At 38.8% G+C, this 25,837-nt stretch overlaps 2 protein-coding genes across 10 annotated transcripts in view; both read left to right on the top strand.

Moving 5' to 3' along the window:
- RABGAP1L (RAB GTPase activating protein 1 like) overlaps positions 1-25,837 on the top strand; it is a 230,193-nt gene that overhangs the window by 63,007 nt on the left and 141,349 nt on the right. The gene's annotated exons all lie outside the window — the stretch shown is intronic.
- On the top strand, positions 14,059-24,629 carry GPR52 (G protein-coupled receptor 52). Of its 3 annotated transcripts, none has more exons than XM_015635765.2 (2): positions 14,059-14,195; positions 15,895-24,629. In XM_015635765.2, the coding sequence occupies exon 2, from the start codon at positions 16,087-16,089 to the stop codon at positions 17,170-17,172; it is 1,086 nt and encodes a 361-aa protein (XP_015491251.1). In that variant the 5' UTR covers positions 14,059-14,195; positions 15,895-16,086; the 3' UTR covers positions 17,173-24,629. The 3 variants fall into 3 exon arrangements, with proteins under 3 accessions (XP_015491251.1, XP_015491250.1, XP_015491249.1); XM_015635764.2 differs by having other exon boundaries at positions 14,059-14,759; XM_015635763.2 differs by having other exon boundaries at positions 14,060-15,003.

Genomic DNA, 25,837 nt, shown 5'->3' with positions numbered 1-25,837 from the left:
CTGTTCAGTTTGGACCAGCATTATTATTTCTAATTCCTACAAGACAAATCCTCCATTTTTAAAGCAAAAAGAAAAAAACACCCAGAAGTTAAGGTTACAGGTTTCTGGAATTGTGTCTTGTCCAAAATGAAAAGTTAGAAATAGGATAGATGAAAATAACAAATCCTGGTTTTGAAGTTTCAACATGTGCTTAAGCACAGTTTTCCATGTAATTATCTGTTTCTTGGTGCATGTCTTCCAACTGAGCTCCAAGGACTGAATATCAACTTTCATGTAAACCTAATGCAGAAATATATTTATTGTTATATTTTGAATTTAGCCAAATTGTTCAAACAAGAAAAGGTATTTGCTTCTTTGTTTCACATTTAATATTTACTTGGCTTTTTAATTTTTATTGCCAGTTTGCTTGCATAGTTAGTAAAAGGAAAACTGAGGGGATCACAAGTGAGTCACTGTTTCTATCCAAAGAAGACTAAATGCAATTGACTTTGAAACTGCTGCCTTGCTGCCATATTTGTGTGATTTTGTTAATTTAGTTTTTTAATTTATTTTATTTGTGTGAAGCAAATACCATTTATGTGAAACAGTTTAGCTGGGAATTGGGAGAATTCCTTACATAGGAAAGCTATTTTAGTGTGAGTAGAAAATGAATCAAGCTTGTTATTTGCAGCAGTACCAAAGGATGTTAAGTTAGCACTAAGAAGGGGAAGAGGAATATTTTTTTGTCCCAGTGGCATCGTGCAGGGTTCCACTGCTCAGTGTTCTGAGACTAATTAATCAGTAAGGGTGTCTAATTAAAAAGATGACTGTTCACCAGCTGCCACAGCAGGCTGGTTAATGGACTGAAACATTAGAGTATTTTTGTAGGAAATATTTGTGTTCAGAATGGTGCATCTGTTTGTCCTGATTGAAAATGAGGGAGTTTAGGCTTCTGTAGTGAGGAATAGCTTGGGTTTGGTTTTTTTTTTGTGGGGTTTTTTTGGTTGGGGTGTGGGTTTTTTTCATTCTTTATTTATTTTTACTTTTATTTCATCTCCTTACTAATTAGGAGTTGTCCCCCTTGACTTTTAAAGGAAATAGATACCAAGGATGGCATAGCAGTATGCTAAGCAATTATGAAAGATAAATGAACTTTATAATAAAAATGTGATTTTTTTTTTTTTCCAGTTGACTGAAAATAGAAAGAGCTAATACCTGTTACTTTGCTTTTTGAATGAGGCACTTGGGTATTAGGCAAAATAATTCTGAAGGAACTGATCAATTTTTCTGAATTTCCTGTTTCTTTTAAATTCAGTATGTTTAGGCAGTTTCTGTATGTATGTTTTCAGTATGTATGTACAGGCCCACCTTTTCTTAAAGGATGAGGATAGGATGACTGTTACTTAACTCTTAAACTGAGAGAATTCATTTCATGGCAAGTAGATTCTAGATATTTTTATAAAGTAATGTGGTTTGTAGAGACAAATCAGCTCGTGCTGGTTGGAGTGATGGGAAGCTTCATTTTTGGTGTAAGCTGCTCTGTTGGTACTGACAGTTACAGTCACCTACTTTGAAATATTTTAGTGGTGCTGCAACACTGTGGGACAATAAAGTGTATATGAACTGAAAATACTTACTAGAAATCAGTGAAAAATTATTGTCTCTGAAGAGTAGAAGTTGATACAATTTTACTTCTTTAAATAGCTTAATTTAAATTCAGACTTCAGATAAAAGGTTTAGTTTATGATAAATGTACCAGGGTACCTAGTTCCACAGCAAATGTTAATATTACTCTTACAAACTCAGGAATAAAATGCCCCTAAGGTGAATTTAATTTGCCAAGTTTTGATTCATTTAGCACTCATCTGGAGAAAGTCTTTCAATTTTGTGTGCACAAAAGGGAAAATCTTATGCACAGTCTTCATCTTCAAAGGAATTAATCAGTTTAATGACAGGTCCCTTCAGGAAATAAAGGGAGGGCATCAATTAGTAATTTTTATTTTTATGTTATCTAAATTTTAATGTATGATACTTGAAGTGGAAAATATCACCAGTAGTATTTTATTTTCAGGTCCTGAATAAAATTATAAAATATTCTGCTGCATTAAGAATTTTCCTGCAGTTTCTTTTCCATACATAACCATATATGAGAACACTGAAATAACACAATACAATCCCTGGCTCTTGAGGTGATGTGTGACCTCTCTGCCCTGAAAGTCACATCAACTGGCACACTTATTCTGAAGGGTGGAGTAGAAATGAGATGTGCATGTGCTGTCTTGGAGTCTGTGTTCTGTTTTGTCTGTGTGAATTTACAATCTGCTATCTGCAAACCAGGGGTGCAGAGCTGCCCATCATTTCAGACAGCAATAAAACCAAGGGTGTATCAGTATTATGGCCTGAACAGGTTTAAATGATGGTTCCTGGAAGAAATGATATTACACCAGATAGTGTCATAAGCTCAGGATATATGAATATTGATGCACATAACAAGTGGTTTTTAAGTAGGATGGAATTGGGATGTGTCATTGCCTCGCTGTTCCCTCAGAGTGTGGTAAGAGCTGTGAGTACTTGGCACCTCAGAGCTTGTTTGAAAATCCCTGATACTCCTTCTGAGATCAAACATAAATAGGTATTCCAGTTGAATTTGAACGTTGGTTTGTTAGCTGGTGTTCAGTTTTCCTGTAGGACTAATGATGCTAATGCTGAAAGAGCAGCTGTAGTAGAGACATTTTAAATCATTGTTTTCTACTCTCCTGAGTAAAACTGGATCATTTTAGAAGTTCCCTGCAGGGTGTGTTGTCTTTATGGAATTATGTGTGTACAATCTCCCCTGTTAGCACAGGGCACTGCTTCCCTGAAGCAAAAGGTTATGACTGTGTCCACTGCAAGAGCTGGGATTGCTGAGGGATGATTGTGTGTGAGGCAATCATCATGCTCTTGGTACTCCTCTTTCCTCTCAAATCCACTTCTTCCTAACAGGCTTCTGCTTTCAAATAAAGGTTGCATAACTGGCATGCAAGGGGCTGCAGCACTCCAGAGCTGGAGCTTTAGAAATCTTAAATATCTTTATTGAAGAGGGCAAACCACCTTTTCTTGACTATTAGTTGCTGATTTCAGTATGTTAATGTTTAATGCTATAAAAATTAAAGAGTGCTGTAAATACAGGAACACTAAGAGTCCAAACATTTGGTGTTTAAAGTCTCTTAAAATGCCTTTGTTAACACCAGTACTGGTGGTGAACACTTTATTAAAGCGTGTTTTACCATATCTGTGGACAGCAGTTTAGAACAGTTGGAATAGTAACAAACCCAGCAAGGCCTGAGCTGCATGTGTAGAATATTAAAGCATACAGAAGTGATGAATACATCACTTAAATCCAATCTGGAATTCGACATAGGATTTAATTCTGAACCTTTTTCTACCATATTTTATGTATGACTTCTTCATGATAAAACCCCAAATGACAGGGTTATTTGTGTGTTCTGTAGGATATTCTTCTAAGGTCCTGAACCAGTGTTAAGGTAGATTTTACAGTAATTACTTCAGAATAGATTGGAAACCTGTAGATCTTCTTTACAGTCTGTATCCATTAAGGATTTTTTTCCCTTTGCAGTGATGAGTATGGTCATATAAATTAAGAGTCATGGCTCCTATCAGCAAGCAAATTTGCAGCTGCTGAGGTAGACTAACCAGAGGGAAATTGAATGCAGTCTGCTATTGCATATACTCTTTCTAACAATCTTTTATGTAGGTTTTTGTGGACATAGACAAATATTTTGGCAGCTAGGAATTTTTTTTCTTGCTGAGGGTTTTCATCAGTTGCTTTTTAAACTGACAGCCAAATGCTGGTGATATGGAGAGTCACATATTTTAATCATATCCTGCATATGACAAAGCTGTCTTCAGATGGGTGGTTTGTCTTCAAAGCAATCCAGTTTCGAAATACATCCTTTTTTTTTTGACTCGGTAGTACAGGATACAGTCTGCATTAAAGCTAAATCGTCATTAATGGGGATTGCAGTTTCAGACAGCGTGCTTCCCAGAAGAGGTTTCTTTTCCTGCATGTTCCATCTCTTTTTTATACCCTTATGTAGCATTTGCAGGGCTAGTCACAGTAATTGTGGATTTTTATTTAGAAAATTTTCTTCTGCCCCATTTCTGTCAGAGATTCCCTGTTCATGTGTGGTGTCAGGGTGAGATGGGAGCAAGTGCTGGGGCTGGACAGCATGCATGGGTGAGGCAGCCTTAGGTAGGTTAATGTAACATTGCAGTCTAATTACTTTTTAGTACCTGTATGGCAGAGGAATTGGAGGTACCTTTTTGAACCATGCCCCCTTTCATGAGTTTGTAAATGTAATTCCAGAAAGCTCTTTTGGTCTTTGTTGTCACTTGTCTACGATTTCCTTTTCCTTTCTGTGAAGACTCTCCAATTCTTCTTGAATGGAAATTTGAAAAAAAACACACATTAGGAATAAAATACACCCACAAATGCTAGAATGATTAGTCTTTGGTGATGCTTTTATATATGCATGCATGTGTGTTCAGTGCGGAATGGCTGCCCCAATACAACAAGAATACTGATGCTGAATGCCAGCAGAGGATTTGCACAGCTGGCACTCAAGGAGTAACATTTGGATGTCTGCTCATTTTTTTTGGAACTCAAAATTGTGTATTTCAGGCAGCCATGCACTTGATTAAGTTTAGGCTATTACACAATGAGGAAGTTAATTTCATAGAAAGCTCAGAGCAGCAGTAGCTGGTTGCCTTTTCAGGACTGTCTGCAATGTCTGGTTGAGTCAGCAGCAAGCCTTGGAAACAGGCAGCCGGGCTCCTTTAGCCCAAACAGAGACATATTTCTGAAACTGGGATTTAAACTCTTGATATTCCCATGTCTAAGACTTAACCTTACTCCTGAAAATATATGTAGAGTGAGAATTGTACATGAAGTTCCCTTTGCAGAAGCTGTTGAATTGGTCATAGATCCATTAGGTAAGATATTTACCTGTATAATTTGCATTTCTAGAAATGCTAGCTTCACATGATTGAGAAGGGATGAGTTAACTGTGCATCCAGACTCAAGGATTAATACTGGGGCTGGCGAAGCAAAACTACAGAAATACACTTGAATTTTCAGTGTTAGCCTTGTTGTACAGCCCTGTGTATTATTTGAATTTCCAGCGTACATCTGATTTTTTGCGGCAATAAGGAATGAATCTGTTTCATGTCCGTTTAGTGCAAGTGAAGAGTGAAGAGCCTGACTTTCAGCTGTATTTTTGGCCATTCTAGTTCTGCTCACTGAAAGCTCTTGTGGATTGTGGTAAGAGACTTTTCATGTGGGTCAGAAAAGAGTTACATGTACTGCTAGCAGCAACCCTTCTTCTCAGAGCAGTGAAGCCAAAATAAAAGGCACATGCTGTGTTAAAATAACAGCTTATGCTGGGATCTCCCAGCACATGCTACATACATGGTTTAAGTGCAAATATTTCCACAGCAAGTTACTGTTTCTAGTCATAATTTCTGAAGTATCTGTTAAATATTTTGCTTATTATTAATTAAGGCTTGTCTCAGTATGGCTTTTGGAATATTTCATGGTGCACACAGTTAATTTCAAATAAAAGTAGCAGTTTTGACAGTCTGAGAAATAATGGATAGGAGAAGAGTTCTCTGAGATTGTCATGGAAGTGCTTGTATAATTAGGAGCCCTGTAATGATTATCAAGGACGTATCACAAATGTAAAGATGTTATAATCTTGTAGTCATAGGCATCTTTTCAATTCCATACATACAAAAAGAAAAAACTCTTCTGCTTCAGACGAATTTTGCTACTTCCTAACTTTTCAGTACTTAATTTAAAATCATTAAGTAACCTTTATTGTGGAATCCTAGAGTGGTTGGCGTTGAAAGGGACTTTAAATTTCATCTTCAGTCCACCCCCTGCCATGGGCAGGGACAGCTTCCACCAGCCCAGGTTGCTCCAAGCCCCATCCAGCCTGGCCATGGACAGTTCCAGGGATCCAGGGGCAGCCACAGCTTCTCTGGGCACCCTGATATATTTTATGGATTTATATAAGGTCACTAGCACATCAGATAATTGGTAAAAGGTGTTTGTTCCTTCCTTATGACTGTGAAAACTTGCAAGTGTACACTTGCAAAGTGTAATTTTCTACTCACTTTGAGATGTTCCCTTGCATTCCTTAGAGTTCTCTGGAATTGTACTAATTGTGATCTCTAAAGTAGAATCCTCCCCAAAAAACCCAACCTCTATTTGTCTCTGAAGCTCTTTCTGTAAATTGAGTCATAGAAGTTACATTTTAAGCCAGCAGAATGTTTGATTATTCTACTTTTGACTGCCTTTAAAATTCTAGTTGCCATAACAACTTTATTTCTTTATTTTTAGCACATCAGTTGCCATAACAATAAAATAGAGCTTTTTGAATGTAACCATTTTTCCTTACTTTGCTTTGTTTTATAAAGAACCTTCTTTGGGGGTGAAAGGAAATGTGCTAAAGCTCATCCCTTGTGAGCACTTAGGTTAGAACATTAACTGAAAAATAAGGCTTTTTTTAATATAGCCTTATTCCATTTCTATGGCATTTTTTCTGACTACTGAGGATTTTCAGAACTTTGACAGAAAAATGAATGTAAATACCTTGTGTAAAACAGTTCCTTTGTAAAAAATTGTTGTTTCTCATTCTTATTTCTTTTAGGTTAGTGTATTAGAAAACCTGTTAAGAAGGTAATTTCTGATATCTTTATTTCAATATATAGAATGGCTATAAAGTCACTGAGTTAGTGTTTCATTCAGCATGTTGATATTCCATGTTTGGGGCAGTTTGATGTGATATATCTTTAAAATATATGAAAGAAGAGATTGACTTCCAGCTTCACGCCATAATCTTGAGCAGAGGGGGAGGTTTATGTTTGAAATTAATATTGGTGAAAGAGGTTGGCCTTGAATATAATCTACAGACTTGACTTCTCCATTCCCAGATAATGTCCTTTTCAAAAGCCTTTGTAGATATCAATGTTGTCTTTATATTTAACCTCTTCTTAATTCTTATAAAGTATACATTTGATTTCATATTTTTTTAAGAGATGGCAGATAATATCAGGTTTGGTATTTCTTTTAGAATAAATGATTTCTCAGCTCATATAACATTTACATGTGCCAATTTCTTGCTATAAATATAAATGTCCTCATTATCTAATAAGACAAAATTTGCTAGTTATTGGAAGTTGAATGTATTTAGATGTCATTAATCTTGAAAAATAGTTATCAGATGTACGATGACTTCATAAATTTTAATTAGCTAATTTTTAACTCAGGGGTGTGTGGGGGGGAAGTCAGTAATTCTTGCTTTCAGTGGCATTTTCCTAACACCTCTCATTTCTGGATTCCATGTCTGTGAGTTACCCAGGAATGTGCTTCCACTGTTATTGGCAAAATTTTCCCTGTAGATCATTCTCAGTAGGAAGCTATTCCTTGTCCTCTCTCATATATGGATATTGATTCAAGTGTGTATAGATCCATGCTGGAGGAGAACAGAAGTGATACCTCTTCAGCACTTCCAGCTGGGAGGAAGATTTGGTCTAAATGAAGCTGAGTTTAAAATCCATAAAAAGAAATTGTGCCACCCTTCAGGTTATAAATAGTTACCATGCCATATCCTTTTCATGTTCCTCTTTCCTATTTCTTCACAATGTAGTAGAATAGTAATCCTGAGTAACAGTTTAAAATACTCATAAAATCCCCTATTTACTTTGATTATTTTTAGCTTTTTTGTTCTCAAGAAGCAGTGGAATTGGATTTACTGGGGTTTGGGCTTGGTACCACCTTCTCCCCAGTAGACCCTGCAATAAAACAAGTAGCAGCTCTTTAGTTCTGAACTGATTCTGCCCATACCAACAGTTGGAGCTGTGACTTCATCGCCCAAATGATCCTGATTGTTCAGTGCTTTTCTGAGCCACCTCTCATGTCCTTGAGGAAGAACTATTTTTAAAGACATCTATTAAAGGAAAAGTTTAGGGTGGAATATGTCAATTCTGTAATCAAGTAAAACATAAATGGTTGGTGTCACCAGGCACGTGTTTCCAGCCAGCCTGTGTGGGTTAGACTGGATATTCTGCGAGGATCTTCTGTGATGGTTTAACCCAAGCCACATCCATGGAGAGTGGATTTCAATTTGTTCTTGCTGTGTGTCTGTGAGTTTGTCTCATAAGAGCCAGCAGTTCACTCAGAACTACTAGGAGAGAGTACTTAGAATACAAAGAAGAGAGAATTAGTGGAACTATTCTGTGGTACATCCAAACTTCTGATTTTGAAAGACAGGTGTATGTGGGTTCGATCCTCATGTTCTTAGCAGTTGTTTTTGCATGGGCCTTACAAGTTGGCTGCCTAATTAATGCTGCAATAAATTATTCATCAGTTGAACTCATTAAATCAAAATTGCTTGCCTTTTAAAAGGTCATGCTGTAGTTTAAGAAAACTGTCTGGCTTGCAGCGTGTGAAAAATTGAATCAGGCGATCACAATGTTTGGGATGTTTTTTAAATAGCTTTGAAATTTCTTAGTCTAGCTCTGCTGAATTGGAATTACTGCTAATACTGACTGAGATTACACTCCTGCCAGGAGAGCTGGAATCCCTTTCAACATATACTTTTGGTGCCCACTTGAAATATGCTTTTAGAATACCAATATCTATGGAATGTATTCTTGGCTTGACACAGACAAAAGTATTAGTGAAAGTACAGTTATGTCAAAATATTCCTCTAAAATGTTTGAATTAATGCAGCACTAAAATCTCTTGTGTATTACTTTGAAATACGAAAAAATGATTCCCACAGGAAAAGAAAGGGCAATGCTACCTGCACTGTGCAGACTATTCTCTACATTGCAGCATTTCTTCATTTACAGTTCTCTTTTGTCCTGATTTAGTATTTTAATTAATTAAAATTTATTAATTAAAATAAATAATTGTGTCTCTTGAAAGATGGGAGCAGTGGAAGATAGTAAATTGGTGTTGTTTTACCAGTATGCTTTTTCCTTTTTAAACTGCTGCTAGTGTAAGAGCAGGTGGTTTAGTGTAAGTGGTGCATGCATGAAACTGTCTGAGAGCCCATGTTTAATTTTTTGGTTTTCATACCATCCTAAGAAGTCCTCCTGGTGCTTCTTATCAGATATGGTCAGTCAGTAAATAGCAATCTTCTGTAGTTTATGTGCTGTTTAAAGCAAATTCTTTTTGGTTCCTGAAAACTGTTAATTATCACCGTTCAGTTGGCTGCACAGCATTTCCCTGAAGTAAATTCACTTCTTGATTGATAGCTTATTGCACAGTTTTATTTGTTTTGATTCAGGGCACAGGAGTTTGGTGGTATTTGTCATCTGGATTGAGCTTGTAAAGTGGATTCAATTTGTTGTAGGACCATCAGTATCATCTTGAGGGAAGCTCCTCCTTAAGGAAAATATTCTTTTATCTGAAATTCAGAAAAATATTTGCTTTGTATGCATCTTTGGGTGGCACCCCTGTCCATGGTGGGGAGAGTTGGAACAAAATGATCTAAAATCCCTTCCAACCCAAACCATTCTGTGATGTTATGAAATGCAATCCATGAGATCACAGGTAGCAATGTTTAAAAGGAGATTGTAGCAATATACTCCAAAAACTTGCTTAATATTTATTAAATATATGAATAATATTAGGAGTAATTTGAAAGTTTCAAACTTTAGAAGCATTTGATGTAGTTGTTGCTTAACAGCATGAAAAGACTGCACAATAAACTTGCAAATGTGAATGCCCATCTCTCTCTACTGATTGATGTAAAAAAAATTATTTTCCCATTTCTTCTTGTTCTGCATCACAGCATCCTAATTACCTAACACGTGACACTGGCTAATATTTGCCTCATTAGAAGCAGTGCTGGAAAAGGACTGAGTCCAGCAGAGGATCAGGCTGAACCTGAGCCTGCTGGAGTAGCAGTAGTAAAAAGGATCATTAGCTCCCTTCACATCTCTTGAGCTTTTAAGAAGGCTACTGTCCCCTTCCAGTCTCCTGAACTGCTCCCACCTCTGACTCCAAATTATAGCAGCCTCTTCCTTCTCCCCCAACTTAGAGAAGCTACTCTGCTGCTGCCACCAAATCCAGTTTTGCCCTAGTGCAGAAAAGGCCTGGGCTGGGTTTTTGCCTGTAGCCAAGAGGTAAGAGCTCCACAAGAGCATCTGCATTTCAGAACTGCAGCTGTGTACCTGGTATCTCTTGATCTTTGCAGCACAGAGTATGTGGGCCATAGCACTGTAAATTGATTTATGGCATTCTTTAGGATCATAGGGTAGGAGGGAGAAGGAAAAGAACTGGTCTCTGATAGCAAAACTGAAAAATGAGACTAGCAGGTGCAGGAATGGTTTAAAAGTTTCTACAATATACTGCTTCCTTCAGAACTGACACGTTTAGATTTTTACCACTGGCCCAGCTGTGCTTAGTCTTGATGAGGATGAAGACAAATCACAGCAAGAAAAATTCTGAGCTGATGGTGGGAGTCACAGGGAGAGTGGTCAGACATTGGAGCAGGGGCCCAGGCAGACTGTGAAAACTCCATCCTTGGAGATGTTCACAGCTCATCTGAATACAGAACCCAGCAGAACGTGCCTTAAATTTGCTGTTAGATCTGACTTAGAACTTTGGCCTCTCCCTTTGGAGCAAGGCATGGAGTCAGATGGTATCCACAGGGTATATGGGGTTTGAGAAGCCTAAGCTTGTTTTGAGAAAAAAATTAAGGGTTTATTTATATAAATATATAGGCACTTCTTATATCTCATCATATGCCTGCACTCAGGTCAAAATCCCCGTGTGTTCTGTGTAAGCGCGAGCTCTCTGGCAGGTTTTAAATAGACAGCTGTAGTGGGTGGATTTGGGAAGAGGCTTTATATTCCAAATAACAAATAGAACAGATTTCTGCCTTAAATACAGCACTAATATGACTTCATGGAGCAACTTCAAACAACAATATGATGTAGAAAACTCTATCTATGCACACATACACACACACACACAAAATTTTTAAGGCAACAGATTTCCTTCCTCTTCTGCTACTTCAAGCTGCACTACAATTGCAAGCTATATAGAGTAGAATTATTCTGGAGGCATTAAAAACAAAACCAGGGTGTCCATAAGATACATGGACAAGTAAATGCTAGAGGTAGTTAAGATTAAAAATAAAGCAAACTGAGAAAAAAACAACAACAAAAAAGGAGTTGGGCGGAAAAAAATAGAAGCTCATGAGCTGGTATTTGTATTAATGCTGTCATTCAGGTCTGCATAAAATTCAGGTCTAAATAAATAACTGCTGTGCTCCTCATCCTGCACTGAGCTGCACCTCCTTGCTCTCATCAATGCCTTTCAAAAAGATTTTACAGAAATTATTGTTGTCCATTTAATCCAGCTGATCATCCAATAATTTAACAAGGGAATACTTCAAACTAGAAATGATTAGTGTGATTGAGATGCTGTTTTGTGCACTGCAGGGATTGCTTCTATCAGTCCTCTTTCCTTACAACAAAGGATTTAGCAAACAAATATCGCTATTCCTTTCCAAACAGAATGACTAATAGGTTGTTTCCTTGCTTGGAGCTTCTGAATCTCTTTCCATGTGGACTTCTACTGTCTGAGAAGCTTTATCTGGTTTCCTTTCAGGGTCACACATCACCACTGCTTTCACGGCCTTGCTTTGCATATACAAAGCTTATGCTCCTACCACATCCCCTCTGTTTTCAGCAGGATCAGATGGTGTGAGCCTTCTGTTTTGTATGGGGACTTGTCTTGTTTCTAGCTGATGTAATATATAAAGAAGGTGTGGAATTGCTCCTTCTATTCAGCCTGAAGAGTGCTGGATATAACCAGCTGTTGGAACTTGTGGACCATGTAGGATGCTGCCTTGATGACAGTAAGGTAATTCTTCCAACAGAACTTTTCTCTTTCTCACTTCCTTCAATTAAAACACAAATTTAAAAAAAAATCCTGAAGCAGGTTTTGTTTAAAACAGTGCCAGAGACCCAAACGTGCCTCTAATCTCCAAAGAAAAAAACTTTTCTCATAGAGCTTTTAACATGCCACCTCTGATAAAACATTCTGGTATTGCTACATTTTGTAAAATTCCCTCTGTAATTTTACAGTTTCATCAGGACTAGCTGATATCTGCTCAATTTTCACTTGCCTTTAAATATACGTAAAACAGTACAACTTAGTGCCATCAGCATGGTGCAGTTTATAGCAAGTGGCTGAGGTGATAAAGACACTGGCAGCTTGCTGCATGGTTTTTGGTAGTGAAGTCAAACTTGCCTGCTTTTGAGCAACTTTGTCCCTTAGTTAAAATTCCTTTAGAGAACATATTTTACCTTCATCTAGAATCAGCCAGCAGAGGTTGCCATTGATTTTCCTGTTACCTGCTCAGCAGAGCCTGGATTTCTCGTAGCAGACCTGAAACATATGGAGTGCTTGTTTTCAGAGCTGGGCACACACAGCTGCGGCTGACCTGAGACCAAGGTGACTCAATGGCTACTGTGACATTTGGAAGCTTTACCAGACATTTGGAAGTAGTTACCAGTCCTTAAATCTGTGTGGAGCAAGATGTACTGACCACGTAGTTCCTGTGGTCTGCTTTGTCAGGCTGTACCTTTGCTCATTTTGTGCCTTTGGGGCTCCCTAATGTCCATTTTAAGGTGTTTTGGCCCTTTACATGTCTGCTGCCAACCATGATCTGTCCCAAGGAGAAGTGGGAGAAATACTGGTCATTGCCATGTCTGTGCTCACTGTTTGCTCTCCTCCTCCTCCTCCCCCACAGGAAGAGTGTGAAGAGGAGGAATAAAAATTACTCCCTATTGTTCTGCCCTGGTATGGATAACTGGGGCTTAAAGCTGTGCTCAGGGTATAAATTTAGTCATTAAGTCTGTTGTTGCAGCCATTTACCATTCTGAGGGATCAGAGATAGTTTAATTTTTATTTTTTTTAAATCCTCTGATAGAAGACTTTGGAACGATCACATGCCCTTACTGCAAACCACTCTTACAGTGCTGCAGTTTGTGCTGCTTCACATTGCTACAGGCTTGTCATTCAGACTTGGACATTCGCTCCAGGCAATACTCAAAATACAAGATGTTAACTCAGGAGCAGCTTATTAAAATTTTGCCTTTGGTTTACCATGGAACTAGAAGGACTTAAATCACTGTAGTTTCTAATGACTTGGTTGGTTAAAGCCTTAAGACACATCTTGGGCTGATCGATAGCCCAAAATGCTGTTCTGTGGTTGGTGTTTTGGAATCTAAATTTGCTGTTTCAGTGTCAAAGGATGCACGGAGTGTCTGTGTAAGATAACTTTGATGTTGTACTTCTGTGACTGGGTTTATTTTTAGGAAGCACAAAGTAAACAAAAGTTCTGAGTACTTAATCAGGGAATAGCTGCATCTGTTTGCAGGAGTAGACAGCTGAGTTAATTGGTTCAGTTTGAAAAATAATGTGTTGCAAGTATTTATATTTAAACTGATGTTGAAACTATTAGGGTACTGGTAATACTGGTCCAGTATCAAAAATGGGTACAGGTGAGTTTTGTAACGTATGTGTTAAGTTTGAAAGTAATTAATTTGGGGACGTAATTAAAAAGGGGGCTGTAATTTAATCTTTTAAGGAAGACTGGAAAATTTGTGTGGAACTGTGGCAGATATTTTACCAAGCTAAACGTCAGCAGGTGATGCTCAAAAGGTGTGCGCACAATTAGTAACGTGGGATTGTTTTGGTAAACTGTTTCAGTGGGGTGATGACAGTAGTTTATTAGATTATGTCTGGATTGTGTATGCACATCTCTCTAGGAGATATGTGCTGGCTTCCCCCTCAGGCTCCCGGAGCGCAGCGGTTCGGGGGCCGCGGGTACCCGGCTCGGTGGGTCCGGTACCCGCGCTCGCCGCTCCCGGGGCCCGCTCCCGGGGCCAGCGGCGGCGCCATTGGATGGGCAGGGAGCCGGGGAGCGGCCGGCACCGCTCCAGCGCCCGGCGGGCTGCGGCGGGGAAGAGGAGGAGGAGGAGGAGGAGGAGCGGGAGGAGCGGGCTCAGGTGCAGGCAATCATCGCATGGGGGGAGCAGGGAGGCAGCGGCAGCCGCTCCAGCCGCACCGCGGTTAACAGGACTCCCTGTCAAGTATTGGACATAGCGGCTGGTGAGGATGCGTGTAGGTGAGAAAGCTTCTCTATTGCTTTAGCAGGGAATTGGAGAAAGGAGTGATTTTGTACGTGCTCTTTTGCTTATAGACAAAGGGAGCAAATAGGTGGAAATATTCGGGGATGTTATAAAATCTGAAAGGACTTTCTGTACAGCGTGGCGATGCACGACAGGAAATTAACTCCAAAAAGAATGCTTTCTCTCAAAGTGCTGCGACAGAATTGAACATTTGGCTTTTCTAGTATCTGAAATTCCTCCTGAAGACACAGCAAGGACTATCAGAAACATCAGAGAGATCCTGGTACTTTTAAAGAGACTTAAAGCAAATGCCAGCTGAATGACCTTGGAGATCATTTGATGTGGATTCATTAATTTTCACTGCTAGTCTTCTAGTCTCAGGAACTCTAGGATTAATGATGGTTTTAACATTTTAGGGGCCTTTCAAAAAACAAGATTGTATACATTTAATTACCTGCCTAATTATTCCTGAACTAATCAAGCATTTACTTAAAACTGAACACAGAAGATGCTTTCTTTTAATGTTTTCTTTCTCTATTGCTGCGAATAAAATGAACAAGGTAATGTCCTGCAAATAGAAGAACAATTTTTTAAAGAAACTATTTATTATGCAGATCATCTAGTAAATATAGAAACCTTAAACCCCTGAGAAGATGAAGCTGAGCAACAGAATAATGGAGTAGTAAACAATGGCAGCTTTTCTAGTCAAATCAGCATTTCATTAGCTTCCCAGCAGAATGCAGATGGAAGTTTCTGAGCTCTTTGTGTGGGGGTTTGTGAAATGATTCAGTTGTTGCTACAGAGGTGAGCAATATCAAGGATATACCTATGAACTCCTGGGTACTGATCCACTGTAGTAGATATGGCAGAGTTTCTAAAGATGATTCTTTAAAATTGCCATTGCTGAAATTAAATTCTAGAGGATTTATTTTGTCTGTGGGGACACTGAATTATGATTCCTGGCATTTGTAACTGTAATGGACTATAACTGTTTAAAGGAACTGTAAATACTGGCACGAGTCTCCAAAATCTACTTTAAAATTATTTTAATTTTTAAATGAATAGATACGATCTTCCTCATTGTATGTGAGATGTATGTTTTCTTTCTTGGGAGCCAGAGGACAAATCTGCCTCATCCCCCACCTGTCTCCCCCTAAATAAAATTCATTATTCATACCCAAATAGTGGTGAGTCTATTGGAATTAACCTTGACAAAAATGTTTTCCTTACCTTTCCAATGAATAGCATGGGTAAGAAGGAGTACCATCTTCTGAATCGAACAAGAAAAGACAGCATTAGAGGATGAACTTTTTCCTTTAATCCCCAATCAGTCTGTGATTTAAACTAAGACATTAATATTATCTCCAGTAACTGCTGGTCCAGGAAACCTGAGCTGTCCTGAGGTTCCCTTCTTCCCTTCCTCTCCCTCTCCCCAGTATATTCCAAAGTAAACATCTTTCTCAGGAAAATAAGTCAGAGATTTCCCCCCCTCCTTCCCTGGGAAATGAATGTGTCTCTTTTGTCAATTTTTATTTCTATTTGTTTTAGAAGTGCCTTGTGTTTGCTAAAGATGGGTCAAGAGCACTGGAGGAGCTGATCAGTGGCCTTTCTCTTTCTGGCTTTTGTTTTTCTTTTCTTTCTTTCTTTCTTTCTTTCTTTCTCTCTTTCTTTCTTTATTTTGTTCTTTCCTTAAAGCCAAGGTGTGCCAGAGGTGATGCTCTGATGCTGAGGAGGCATCAACAGCTATGGGACTCTAATCCTCTCACATGTAAGCACTGGCAGTGTCTGCAAAGAGAGACCGTGAGACGCTGAAGCAGAGTTTAGCTGCTGTTGAGCAGATCAGCTGCTCACTAAGGCTCAGATTGCACTGTTCCCTAAGCACAAAACATGAACCAGTCCCGATGGATTGAATGGAGGACTCTGAATATGAGCAATAGTGTTATGAACATATCTGAGCACCTCTCCTGCCCTCTTGGATTTGGTCACTACAATGCAGTTGACATTTGTATCCTTGAGACAGTCGTTATTGTCTTGCTAACATTTTTAATTATTGCGGGTAACTTAATTGTGATATTTGTTTTTCACTGTGCTCCACTCCTGCATCATTACACCACCAGCTATTTTATTCAGACCATGGCCTATGCTGATCTTTTTGTTGGAGTCAGCTGCTTGGTTCCTACTTTGTCACTGCTCCACTACTCAACAGGTGTCCACGAGTCCTTGACATGTCAAGTTTTTGGATACATCATCTCTGTGCTCAAAAGCGTATCTATGGCGTGTCTTGCTTGCATCAGTGTGGATCGCTATCTCGCTATAACAAAGCCTCTCTCCTATAACCAACTGGTCACACCTTGTCGCTTGAGAATCTGCATCAGTCTGATCTGGATATACTCTTGCCTGATCTTCTTGCCTTCTTTTTTTGGTTGGGGAAAACCTGGTTACCATGGAGATATTTTTGAATGGTGTGCTACCTCCTGGCTAACTAATGCCTACTTTACTGGCTTTATCGTGTGCTTACTGTACGCTCCTGCTGCCTTTGTCATATGTTTCACCTATTTCCACATCTTTAAAATTTGCCGGCAGCACACCAAAGAGATCAGTGATCGGAGAGCTCGGTTTCCTAACCACGAAGGGGATGCTGCTGGGGAGACTGGGCACAGCCCCGACCGCCGCTATGCCATGGTTTTGTTCCGGATAACCAGTGTGTTCTACGTGCTGTGGCTCCCTTATATCATATACTTTCTGCTGGAAAGCTCTAGGGTGTTGGAAAACCCAGCACTCTCCTTCCTAACTACGTGGCTTGCTATAAGCAATAGTTTCTGCAACTGTGTGATATATAGCCTCTCCAACAGCGTATTCAGGCTGGGACTGCGGAGACTGTCAGAGACAATATGTTCATCTTGTATGTGTTCAAAAGACAGGCATGTACGGGACCCTAAACCGAGGAAACGGGCTAATTCCTGCTCCATTTAAAGAAAACTGGTGCATGTAATCAAATGCTGAGTTTTGATAGTATTTGTGGTATCTGGAAACTTGCCAGAGAGAAATGTTTACTTGAACAGCTTGCCGTGGTGTTATAGTGAATTTAAAAGGGATCTTGGAAAAGGTAAAGGCAGCTGTAAGAAGGGTCACTGAACTCTTGTGAAATTGTCATGAGAGCAATTCAACAGAGATGATGAAGAAAGTCAGAAATAAAGATCTTCCAAAGGGCATGAAGTAACTAGCACATCAGAGGAGGTTCCTTGTAAAACAAATTAGTTAGTTACTGTCTTACATTTTCCCCCTTGTAGACAAGTTGTCTTTGTGTCAAAATATACTGTAGCCTTCAGAAATTTACTACATTTAAGAGGAAGCAATCAACACCACAGTATGCAGCTATCCATAAATTATATACTTGAGGACTGTAGTAGCTACTGCAGGTAATAATCAGCTCTGTCTTTGCTCACAAAATGTACAATTTTCAGTTGTACAAAAAATCTGCAGTGCATAAACCCTACCCTGGGCACGACACTTTGGGATAAACTGGCACTTTTTGGTACAACTTACACAGAAGCTCTCTCATTTCCCCTTTTTTCCCCATACTGTGCATCCCTCTATTCCACTGTGTGCAGGTGGGTGAGTTTGAGGGCACCTGTGAGTTAACCTGAGTTCCAAACCATTCTTTCTGCAGGAAGCAGTAGCCCTCCCTGGCTGGCTGCTGCTGCCCATGTACAGTGATTTCTCCAGTTATTCACTCTCTTGACCCAGTTCAATCAGCACACCGTGTCGATGTGGTGTCCTTTAGGGCGTACTGAAGCTTTTCCTTACTGGTGCTCCTAACACAGATATGATAATGGCACACAGCAGTGTGCAGCACTACTTAGAAAATTAAAATTAACTGACCCTTTTCTTTGGGAAATCTTAAGAGCTTACTGTTGTAGCTGTCAGTCTGTTGTGTGAACCTCACTTGCACATAGCGTATTTTTTTAAGAGAAAATGTAAACTGTGGTCTGTGCCTAATGTTTTCATAGCACATGGAGTAGGTCAATGCTACAGCATCAAAAAATTTACACTTGCTTTAAGAGAAATACTTCTGTGCAGCTCTTTGTTAGAGAAGTGTTCACAGAGGAGGTGAACAAGACAGTTTAAATACAGGCCAAGAGCTTTGGTATGTCCTTTTGTACTGAACTGACTTTCAGGTCTACTGATGAAATCTTTCTCATTTTGCGAGGGCAGACATTAGGTTTGTGTAATAAATTGCCAGGGGTTCAGATGCATGCCAGTCAATACAATATTTAAATTATAACTTTGAACCAAATGTAATTTTCTTAGATGGTTATTGGCTTTTAAAAAAGGCCCAATTATTGATTATTGGTGCCTTTTAACACTGCACTATTATTCCTTCTTTCACCAAAATGCGTATGTAAAGATTGTGCCTATTACTTTTTGTAATGAAAGCTGACCACGTGTGCACACTTGTGGTTTGACTCTAGACCTCCCTTAATACTGTACTCTTTGTTCTGTTGAGGTGGTTCTGAACCCCTGTACATTTTTTTTTAAACCTGTAAGAAAGTTGAAACAATGGAATAAAGTAGTATTCTGTCAATCAAACTCAGCCTTGGCGTTAGTTCCCTGATGTCACACTCTGTTCTCTGGGAAAGTCCTTTTGGGTTAGGACTTGAGTGAACAATTTCAAATCCAAATTTTGAAGCTGCTTACTTGATGTCTAAAATGTTCATATTCTAGTTTCTGGCACTGCATGTCTTCAAAGTAGATTCAAACATGACTTGAAATATTCCTCAAGCTGAGCTGAGCTGTTGCTGACACCCAGCTCTCACAGATATTAGGGAAAGATGAGTAGTATCCTTTCCATGGATCTCATAATGCTCCATGTCTACAGGAGGAACATAATTGCTGCCTTCTTTTGACAAGTTCATGTTTATTTTGGGAGGCTCTTTTGTCTCACTGCTGCTCTGTGTGGTTGTGTAACCCCAACTCTTCCTATAAACATGACTTGGATTAATTTAATTTTGTCATTCTTTTGTCATTTTTTTTCCCGCTTAGTAGGCCCTCAGCAAGCAAGACTTAGACAAGGAGCAACAAAATACCTTATTTCTCACAATTCACAGAACTGGTTTCTTACCAGTAAAGTCATTTTATATCTGTGCTCCAGAGTTGGCCACTTAGAGCTTCTGATTTTCATTGGCATTTCTGGTGACAAGTTTCTGTGGGACCTTCTGGAATTCAAGAAAAGTTCTAGCAAGTGCTTGAAGTCGTACTGACATTCACTGAAGCCAGGCTGTAGGCAGCAGATGTGTTGTGACTGTGGAACTGTAACTCCAGATGTGTCAAACACCCGAGCAAACTCATTCGGCTCAGTTGTGCCTTAGTCGAACCCTTTTTCTGTGACCTCAGCAAGTGCAGTTGATGTACAGCAACTTCAAGTTTATTGCCTGAAAATGGTGGGTCAGAGGTAGGGCTTTGCCTCAGAAGCTGCACCACAAAGTTTGCTCACCCTGAAGGGCACAGTTAGCAATATGTTCCTCTTTGCCATCATGTTTAGTGTGTGGATTTGCTGCGTGGAACTAGAAATTTCCTTTTCCTTCAGGCTGTTCTTGGAGGGAGAGAATATAAGTGAAATAGCTTATAGGAAGCAGGTTGTAGGTTCCAAGGTTCTTCACCCCTATTCAAAGTTTTTTGGTTTGTTGAACACTGGTTTCATGTTATTGATGCAGGAACACTAATTTGCTTACCTGGATTCTGAATCTCAGCAGTGAAATGTAAAGTCACATTTCACCCTATTCTCTAGAAGTCTCCTGGAATCTGTGAAATTAAATATCCTCAGCAGATTTAAGTATTGCTTTTCTTCTTTCTATTTCCCAGGTGACAGGATTTGACCTGATCAGTCATATGAATCTTTAAATTCAGTATGTGTGTTTCATTTTATGGAAGTTTCTTCTAAACTCATGATTTAAAATTTCTATTTGAGGGACGTTTTGTTATTGTTTACTAATGCTGTCTGAGGATTCCAGCTGGTGCTAAATTCTCTTCCTCAATTAGAAGGCTGGGCATTTATTGGATAAAAAAAGTCACAGAAATTCCAGTCACCCAATCTGTCACTTTTGATTTTCATTCTGTCATAATATAAAGTTTCATGTATTTTCTTGTACGAAAACCTGATTAAAAAATGATACTTTTAAAGCTGGCTGCCACTTTCATGTGCCTGAAGATATTTATGATTTATAAAATACCTGGTAAATAGGAGACCAGACACTGACTAAAGAAGTTGATGTGAAAAAATTATTGTTGATAATACAGGTAATAAGAAGGAAACACATGTAAAATACTAAATGAAAAAATGAAGCTATATGCCTGATAGATAAGCAAAACATATATATATTTATATATATATATATATATATATACACAAAAAACTCCATTATGCAGGTAGATTATGTTGTGCTCTTATATTTCTCTGGGATATTTATGCTTGCAGCATACCAGGAGCAATGTCAAGGTCGATTGCCTTACCATTTTTGGAACCTCATCTCTGCAGCCTAAGGAAAAGTCAAAAAAATTGTGTAATGGCAACAAAAGAACTACCAGAAAAGTGTTTTTTTCTTCACCAAATTCTATGTGATTCCTTATTTTCTGGCTAAGTAAATTTCTTCCTAAAATACTAGTCTTTAACAGGAAAGGGAACTGCAGTGATGAAAAACACATTGCTATCTTCTAAGGTTTACTTATTGTCTTATACTAAGATATTCTTTCCCTGTTTTTGTAACTGTAGTCAGTAATGCTGGGGGCACTGTGCAAGTTTTATTTTTGTGCAGTCTTTGTGCTTCCCCTGTTGAAAAGTTGGGAAAAGTTGCTTTATTGAGCTACCTTTCACAAGTAGTTTAGTAAGACCTTTTAAAAATATTGCTTTTGTTACTAATTTTCATTCATTAGTGAAAATTTTGACAATGAAATATCCTTGAGTACACTTAGTTTTTACACTCAGAAAAAGCAGTAAAATGTCCTTTTATGGGTAAATGAACTTAGCAGTCAATATTAGAAATCGAGATTTAATGATGAGTTACTTCAATAGCTGCTTCATTTCAACGTGGAGCTGTTTTATCTTTCCTTTTGGTTGTAGCTAAGCACATAAATATACAGATTCTTTCTTTTTTAAGGTTGGTGTTGGAATGCTGGGTATCTGTGTCTCTGAGCCCGAGTCCTGCTGTTCCCAGGGTGGGAGTATCCCTTTAGCAGCTTTCCAGCTCAGTTGCAGCTCAGTCCTGGAGCTGAGTGTGCCAGGGAGCAGAGCCAGAGGTTCAGCAGGCTGGTGCTGCTGTGGGGGAGGAATGTCACTGAAGGTGGCAGTGGCCTCCCCAGCCATCCACAGGACCAGCTGATTTGCAGATCTTCCAGATTTATTGTCCCTGTCACCAAAAGGAGAAGTTTAAGCCTTTGACTTCATCCCTGCCAACTGTTCCCTCTGGCTCTTTTTTGTATGGATAGAATGGTGCATCTCTCTACTGAAGAACTGAATTTGATTGATTTTGTTAGTTTTTTTCACTGAAAATTTTCATGTATGTCTTTTGGGTGGCCAAACCAAACACTGCTCTGTTAACTAGGTGCCAATTAATTTGCAGACCTTTTCAGAAATGGCAGTATCACTGAGGTAGTGTTTTCCTGTTATTTGCAGCGTTGCCTGGAGCACTGCTTAAAGATAGCACTTTTCAAAAATTACATGTTTTTTGCTAAACCAAATATGGAGTTCAAGTAAACCTTTCCAAGTAAACCAAGATTCCCCCACCATTTTACATAGACATATAATTTTTTTCTAAGTATGTACTGAATTTATGCACAGATCTCAGCATTTTTAACCAAAGTCATTATTGTTGATGGGATGAAAGCGGTGTAGAAGGGTATTTAAGAGGAGCTTCCTACACACAGGTTTTTCTAGTCATTCTATAAAGAAATTATTCCTTTCCCCTTCTGATATTAGGACAATCCCCCTGAGCTCCATGAGCTGTAAGTGCTAAAGGAGTGGGATGTAACTGGAGAAGAAGCTGTTAATGTCTCCATGCCCCAACACAGCCCTGAGAAAATACTGAAAACCCCTCACTTTTACATCCAGAATTTCTTTAGGCTCCTCCTTTGTATAAGTACTATGAAAGGTAGGATGAATATAAGGAAACCCTAGTGCTTTCAGCTGCACTGATGGGTGGCTAGGAGAAGTAATTTCAGGCAGTAAAATCTTTGGGACTTTATCCCAGTCTTACACTGTCTGCTGCCAGCCTTAACCCTCTGGAGCAGACTGTGACAGCAGGGCTGCAGGGTTTCATTTTAAGCCCCGTGTGACTCCATCTGGACAATAAAAAGGTGACTGGGAGCAAAATAAAACTTTTCTAAGTGCAGTGATTACCAGGGAAAAGAGTTTCTTTCCCTCTACGATGTTCATCCCTGCCTCAAAGCTCACAATCTAAAATTTACAGCTGACAGTGTAGAAAAACAAGACAAACACCAAGATTTTGAGAAAGGGAAGCTCAGAGACATCAGTGTCGTCATCTGAGGGCACTTCTGCCATTTGAAAGCATTGTTCTTTGTTTCCTTTAAATTAAATGTCTTTTTATCTGTGCAATAAGCACAAATTCTTGTCATCATTGAAAAAGTCCATTTTATGAGATATTTAAATGAGGGACATTTAAATGAGTTTGGGCAAGTATTACAGAGGGTCCCAAGTCACTTCTGAAAACAGGTACTACTTCAAATTTCATACACTTTAGGCAGGAGTGTCTTCAAATATCTGTCCCAGGTCAGTGTTTTCAGTCCTTGTATCATCTCTCCAGTGTTCTTCATGCTTGTGCAAGTATTATGGAAAAGTCCTTCTTGTGGAGCAACTAAATTTAGAATTGCAAATGGACAAATGATGTTTTCCATGATAGGATAGATTTGTTCTGCCCTGGCTGAAGGACCCTGGCTGAACCTCCTCATATCTCGGTTGTTTGGGGTCATTGGCAGCTCTGCACAAACCCATTTTTGGGTACCAGTGTGTGGGGCTGAAGCATGTGTCTGTCCTCTGCTGAAACTCTTACTCATGAAGTTAATCCTCTACTGATGGGGTGAGAGACAGCTGAAGGCAGTAATGCTTTCAACTACCTTAGCAAGACTTTTGCAGAGCTGTGGTGATCTGGGATTTTAGTGGTAAGGAAATTAGTTGTAATTTAAAAAGGAGAGATCTATATGCTATGAGTAATGAATTATTGCTAGGTCAAGAATATAGTAGTCTGGTTTTCATCTATGCCCTCAACACACCAAAAGGATCTTCATATGAAAATTTTACTATAATCAGGTAGATATTCAGGCACTGCAATTTTTATAGGGAGTTTTAATGCAACAATATACATAAGGATTGTAAATAGTCATATAATAGCAAGGTTTCAATAGCAGCTTTTCTGTATTTCAGGGGCTTTGGGGACCACTTTGTGGCTCAAGTCGGATAAGTTCTAAGTGCTTGCTGAAATTACCAAAGCCAAGACAGCAAACACAGGCTGTAAATGCAAGATATTTATCCAAAACTACTTTCTCTGTAGTACTGGATATTTTATATTGTCCAGGCAATTATCTCATGTTGGCTTATGATGGTGCCTTACAGAAAAGAAAGAAATCTAACACATGTAAGCAGAACTACATGCTGTCCTAATGAAATGATGTTCAAGATTTTTAACATTTCAACTCAGGACTCACATATTTTCTGTTATCTCTTACTTTGGGAGCTCCTAACCAATTCATTATTTCCATTTTCTGGCTGTGCTTTACTTGATCTCTGGCTTTTGGGTTTTTGAAGTTCAGTTTTAAATTTGAGTTTTCAATCCAGATTTGCTGTTTTGTAGCTGTGTTCTTCACTTGACTCATGGAAAAACTTTTATGGAGTATTGGAGAGGTCATGTCCTTGTAGGGAACTGCATCAAATCTGAAACATACTCAGGCTGCATTTGATTGTATCTGAAAGAAGTATTGCTGTACCTTGTTCACCAGATTTCAGGTGTCTTGGCAAGAGCATCAGTGACAGATAACAAGTTCTCTAACATCCTCAGTTGGGCTGAAACATTTGCCTCTGATTTTGTTTGTAAACATTGCTTACTAAAGAAACTAAATTTTGGTGGTGAATCAGTATTTTGGATGGGGTTTATGGAGATAATTTATCTGTCTGTTTTATTTCCTCTGGTTCTGATGGTGGAACAGGAAGGTTATTGCTTAAATGCTGCTGGAAGTTCTTTCAACTTCCCCCCCCCTTTTTTTTTTGAAAAGTATGTCTGTGATGGTTGGTCATTGATACAATTGGATTTCAGTGATCATCTTATTTTATGAAATTAGTTGCATTAGTAATGTCTGTAATTTGAAAATAAAAATCATAACGAAGTGCTCTTGTAATAATGGTATTGATTTTGTCTAAAAATAAATTACACCAAGATGAAAATTCTTTACATTGGTATAAAGACATTTGAAATGTGTTGTATGTGAGAAATACCTGCTGATAATTTGTTTCAGGAAAGATTTGGATTTCCAGGGGTAGATGAAATTCAAGAGATTAAATGTAAATATTAATTCTGAAGAAAAGCAGGTCTTGCTTTTCATACAATAATAAAATTAATTTAATCTTCTTTCTGGTAGGGAATTATGGGTTTCTGTACGTGACCTTATAGAGATGGTAGTTTCAGGAGCCAAAGCTTACCAAAAAGCACTGAGATATTAGTAATTATAAGAATAATAATAATAAGATTACAAAAAATCATCTCTACTATCACCATGATGTGCCTAGACCTTGAATTCCAGATGTAACTAGTCCATAGTAGCACAGCTGGAAGGAATTCTGAGGAATGGCAAAGGAACTCCTTTTCTTTATGGAAGAGGTAACGTTTCTAGAATTTTCCAACTTAGAAAAGAGAATTAAAGTACAGGGGAGTTTGAGAAATTGGTGAGGTTGGGATTGTCCTGGGTGAGAACTGGATAAAAAAGAAGGTAGCACTATGAAAAGAAAATGTTTGTATAGTGAATCATATGCATTGAGCAAAGACTCTGGGTGGTAAAAGCTGAAATGGGTTAAAAATTGCAGGGAGTTTAGGGAGGAGTGTGTCTTTGTTATGTGTGTGTAAGGTGGCAGTGAGGCAAGTGTCAGTATCATCAACTGTCTCCATCTTTTCTTGCTACAGAAGCAAAATACCTTCTGGAAAGGCACCGACAAAGCAGTTGTGAAGGGGACTGTATTACTAGTTCTGAGACCAAGTATATTTAGGGATATACTTGATAAAAAGTAAATTATAGTAGGTTAGAGCCAAGCTGTTTTATAGGCAGACATAGCAGAAAGGGCTTTTTAACCCTTTGTAAGTACCAGGATCTTTTAGAAGCCAAAGGGATGCTGCAAAAGCAGGGTGGCTGACTCTCCATGAGGGTAAGTCGAGTACCCCAACCAGTCTGCAGTTGGTTCAGCAGAAATCCAACAGATCCTCCCCTTCATCATCCCATTGGAAAACTTGGATCAAACCTGCCGGATAAAAGAAAGGCAGGGACCAAAATGCTATATTCAAGAAGGAATAAAAAAATCCTTGATAAAATCTCTTTGCTCTGACAGCCTGTTGTGGCTGACGACACATGGTTTGCAGTTGCCAAC

This window comes from Parus major, chromosome 8, assembly GCF_001522545.3.
Source record: "Parus major isolate Abel chromosome 8, Parus_major1.1, whole genome shotgun sequence".
NCBI classification, from domain to species: Eukaryota; Metazoa; Chordata; class Aves; order Passeriformes; family Paridae; genus Parus; species Parus major.
This window is presented reverse-complemented; position numbering and strand designations above follow the sequence as displayed.

Coding starts and splice junctions, on each gene's coding strand:
- GPR52 (XM_015635765.2), top strand. CDS start 16,087: ATGAACCAGTCCCGATGGATTGAATGGAGGACTCTGAATATGAGCAAT.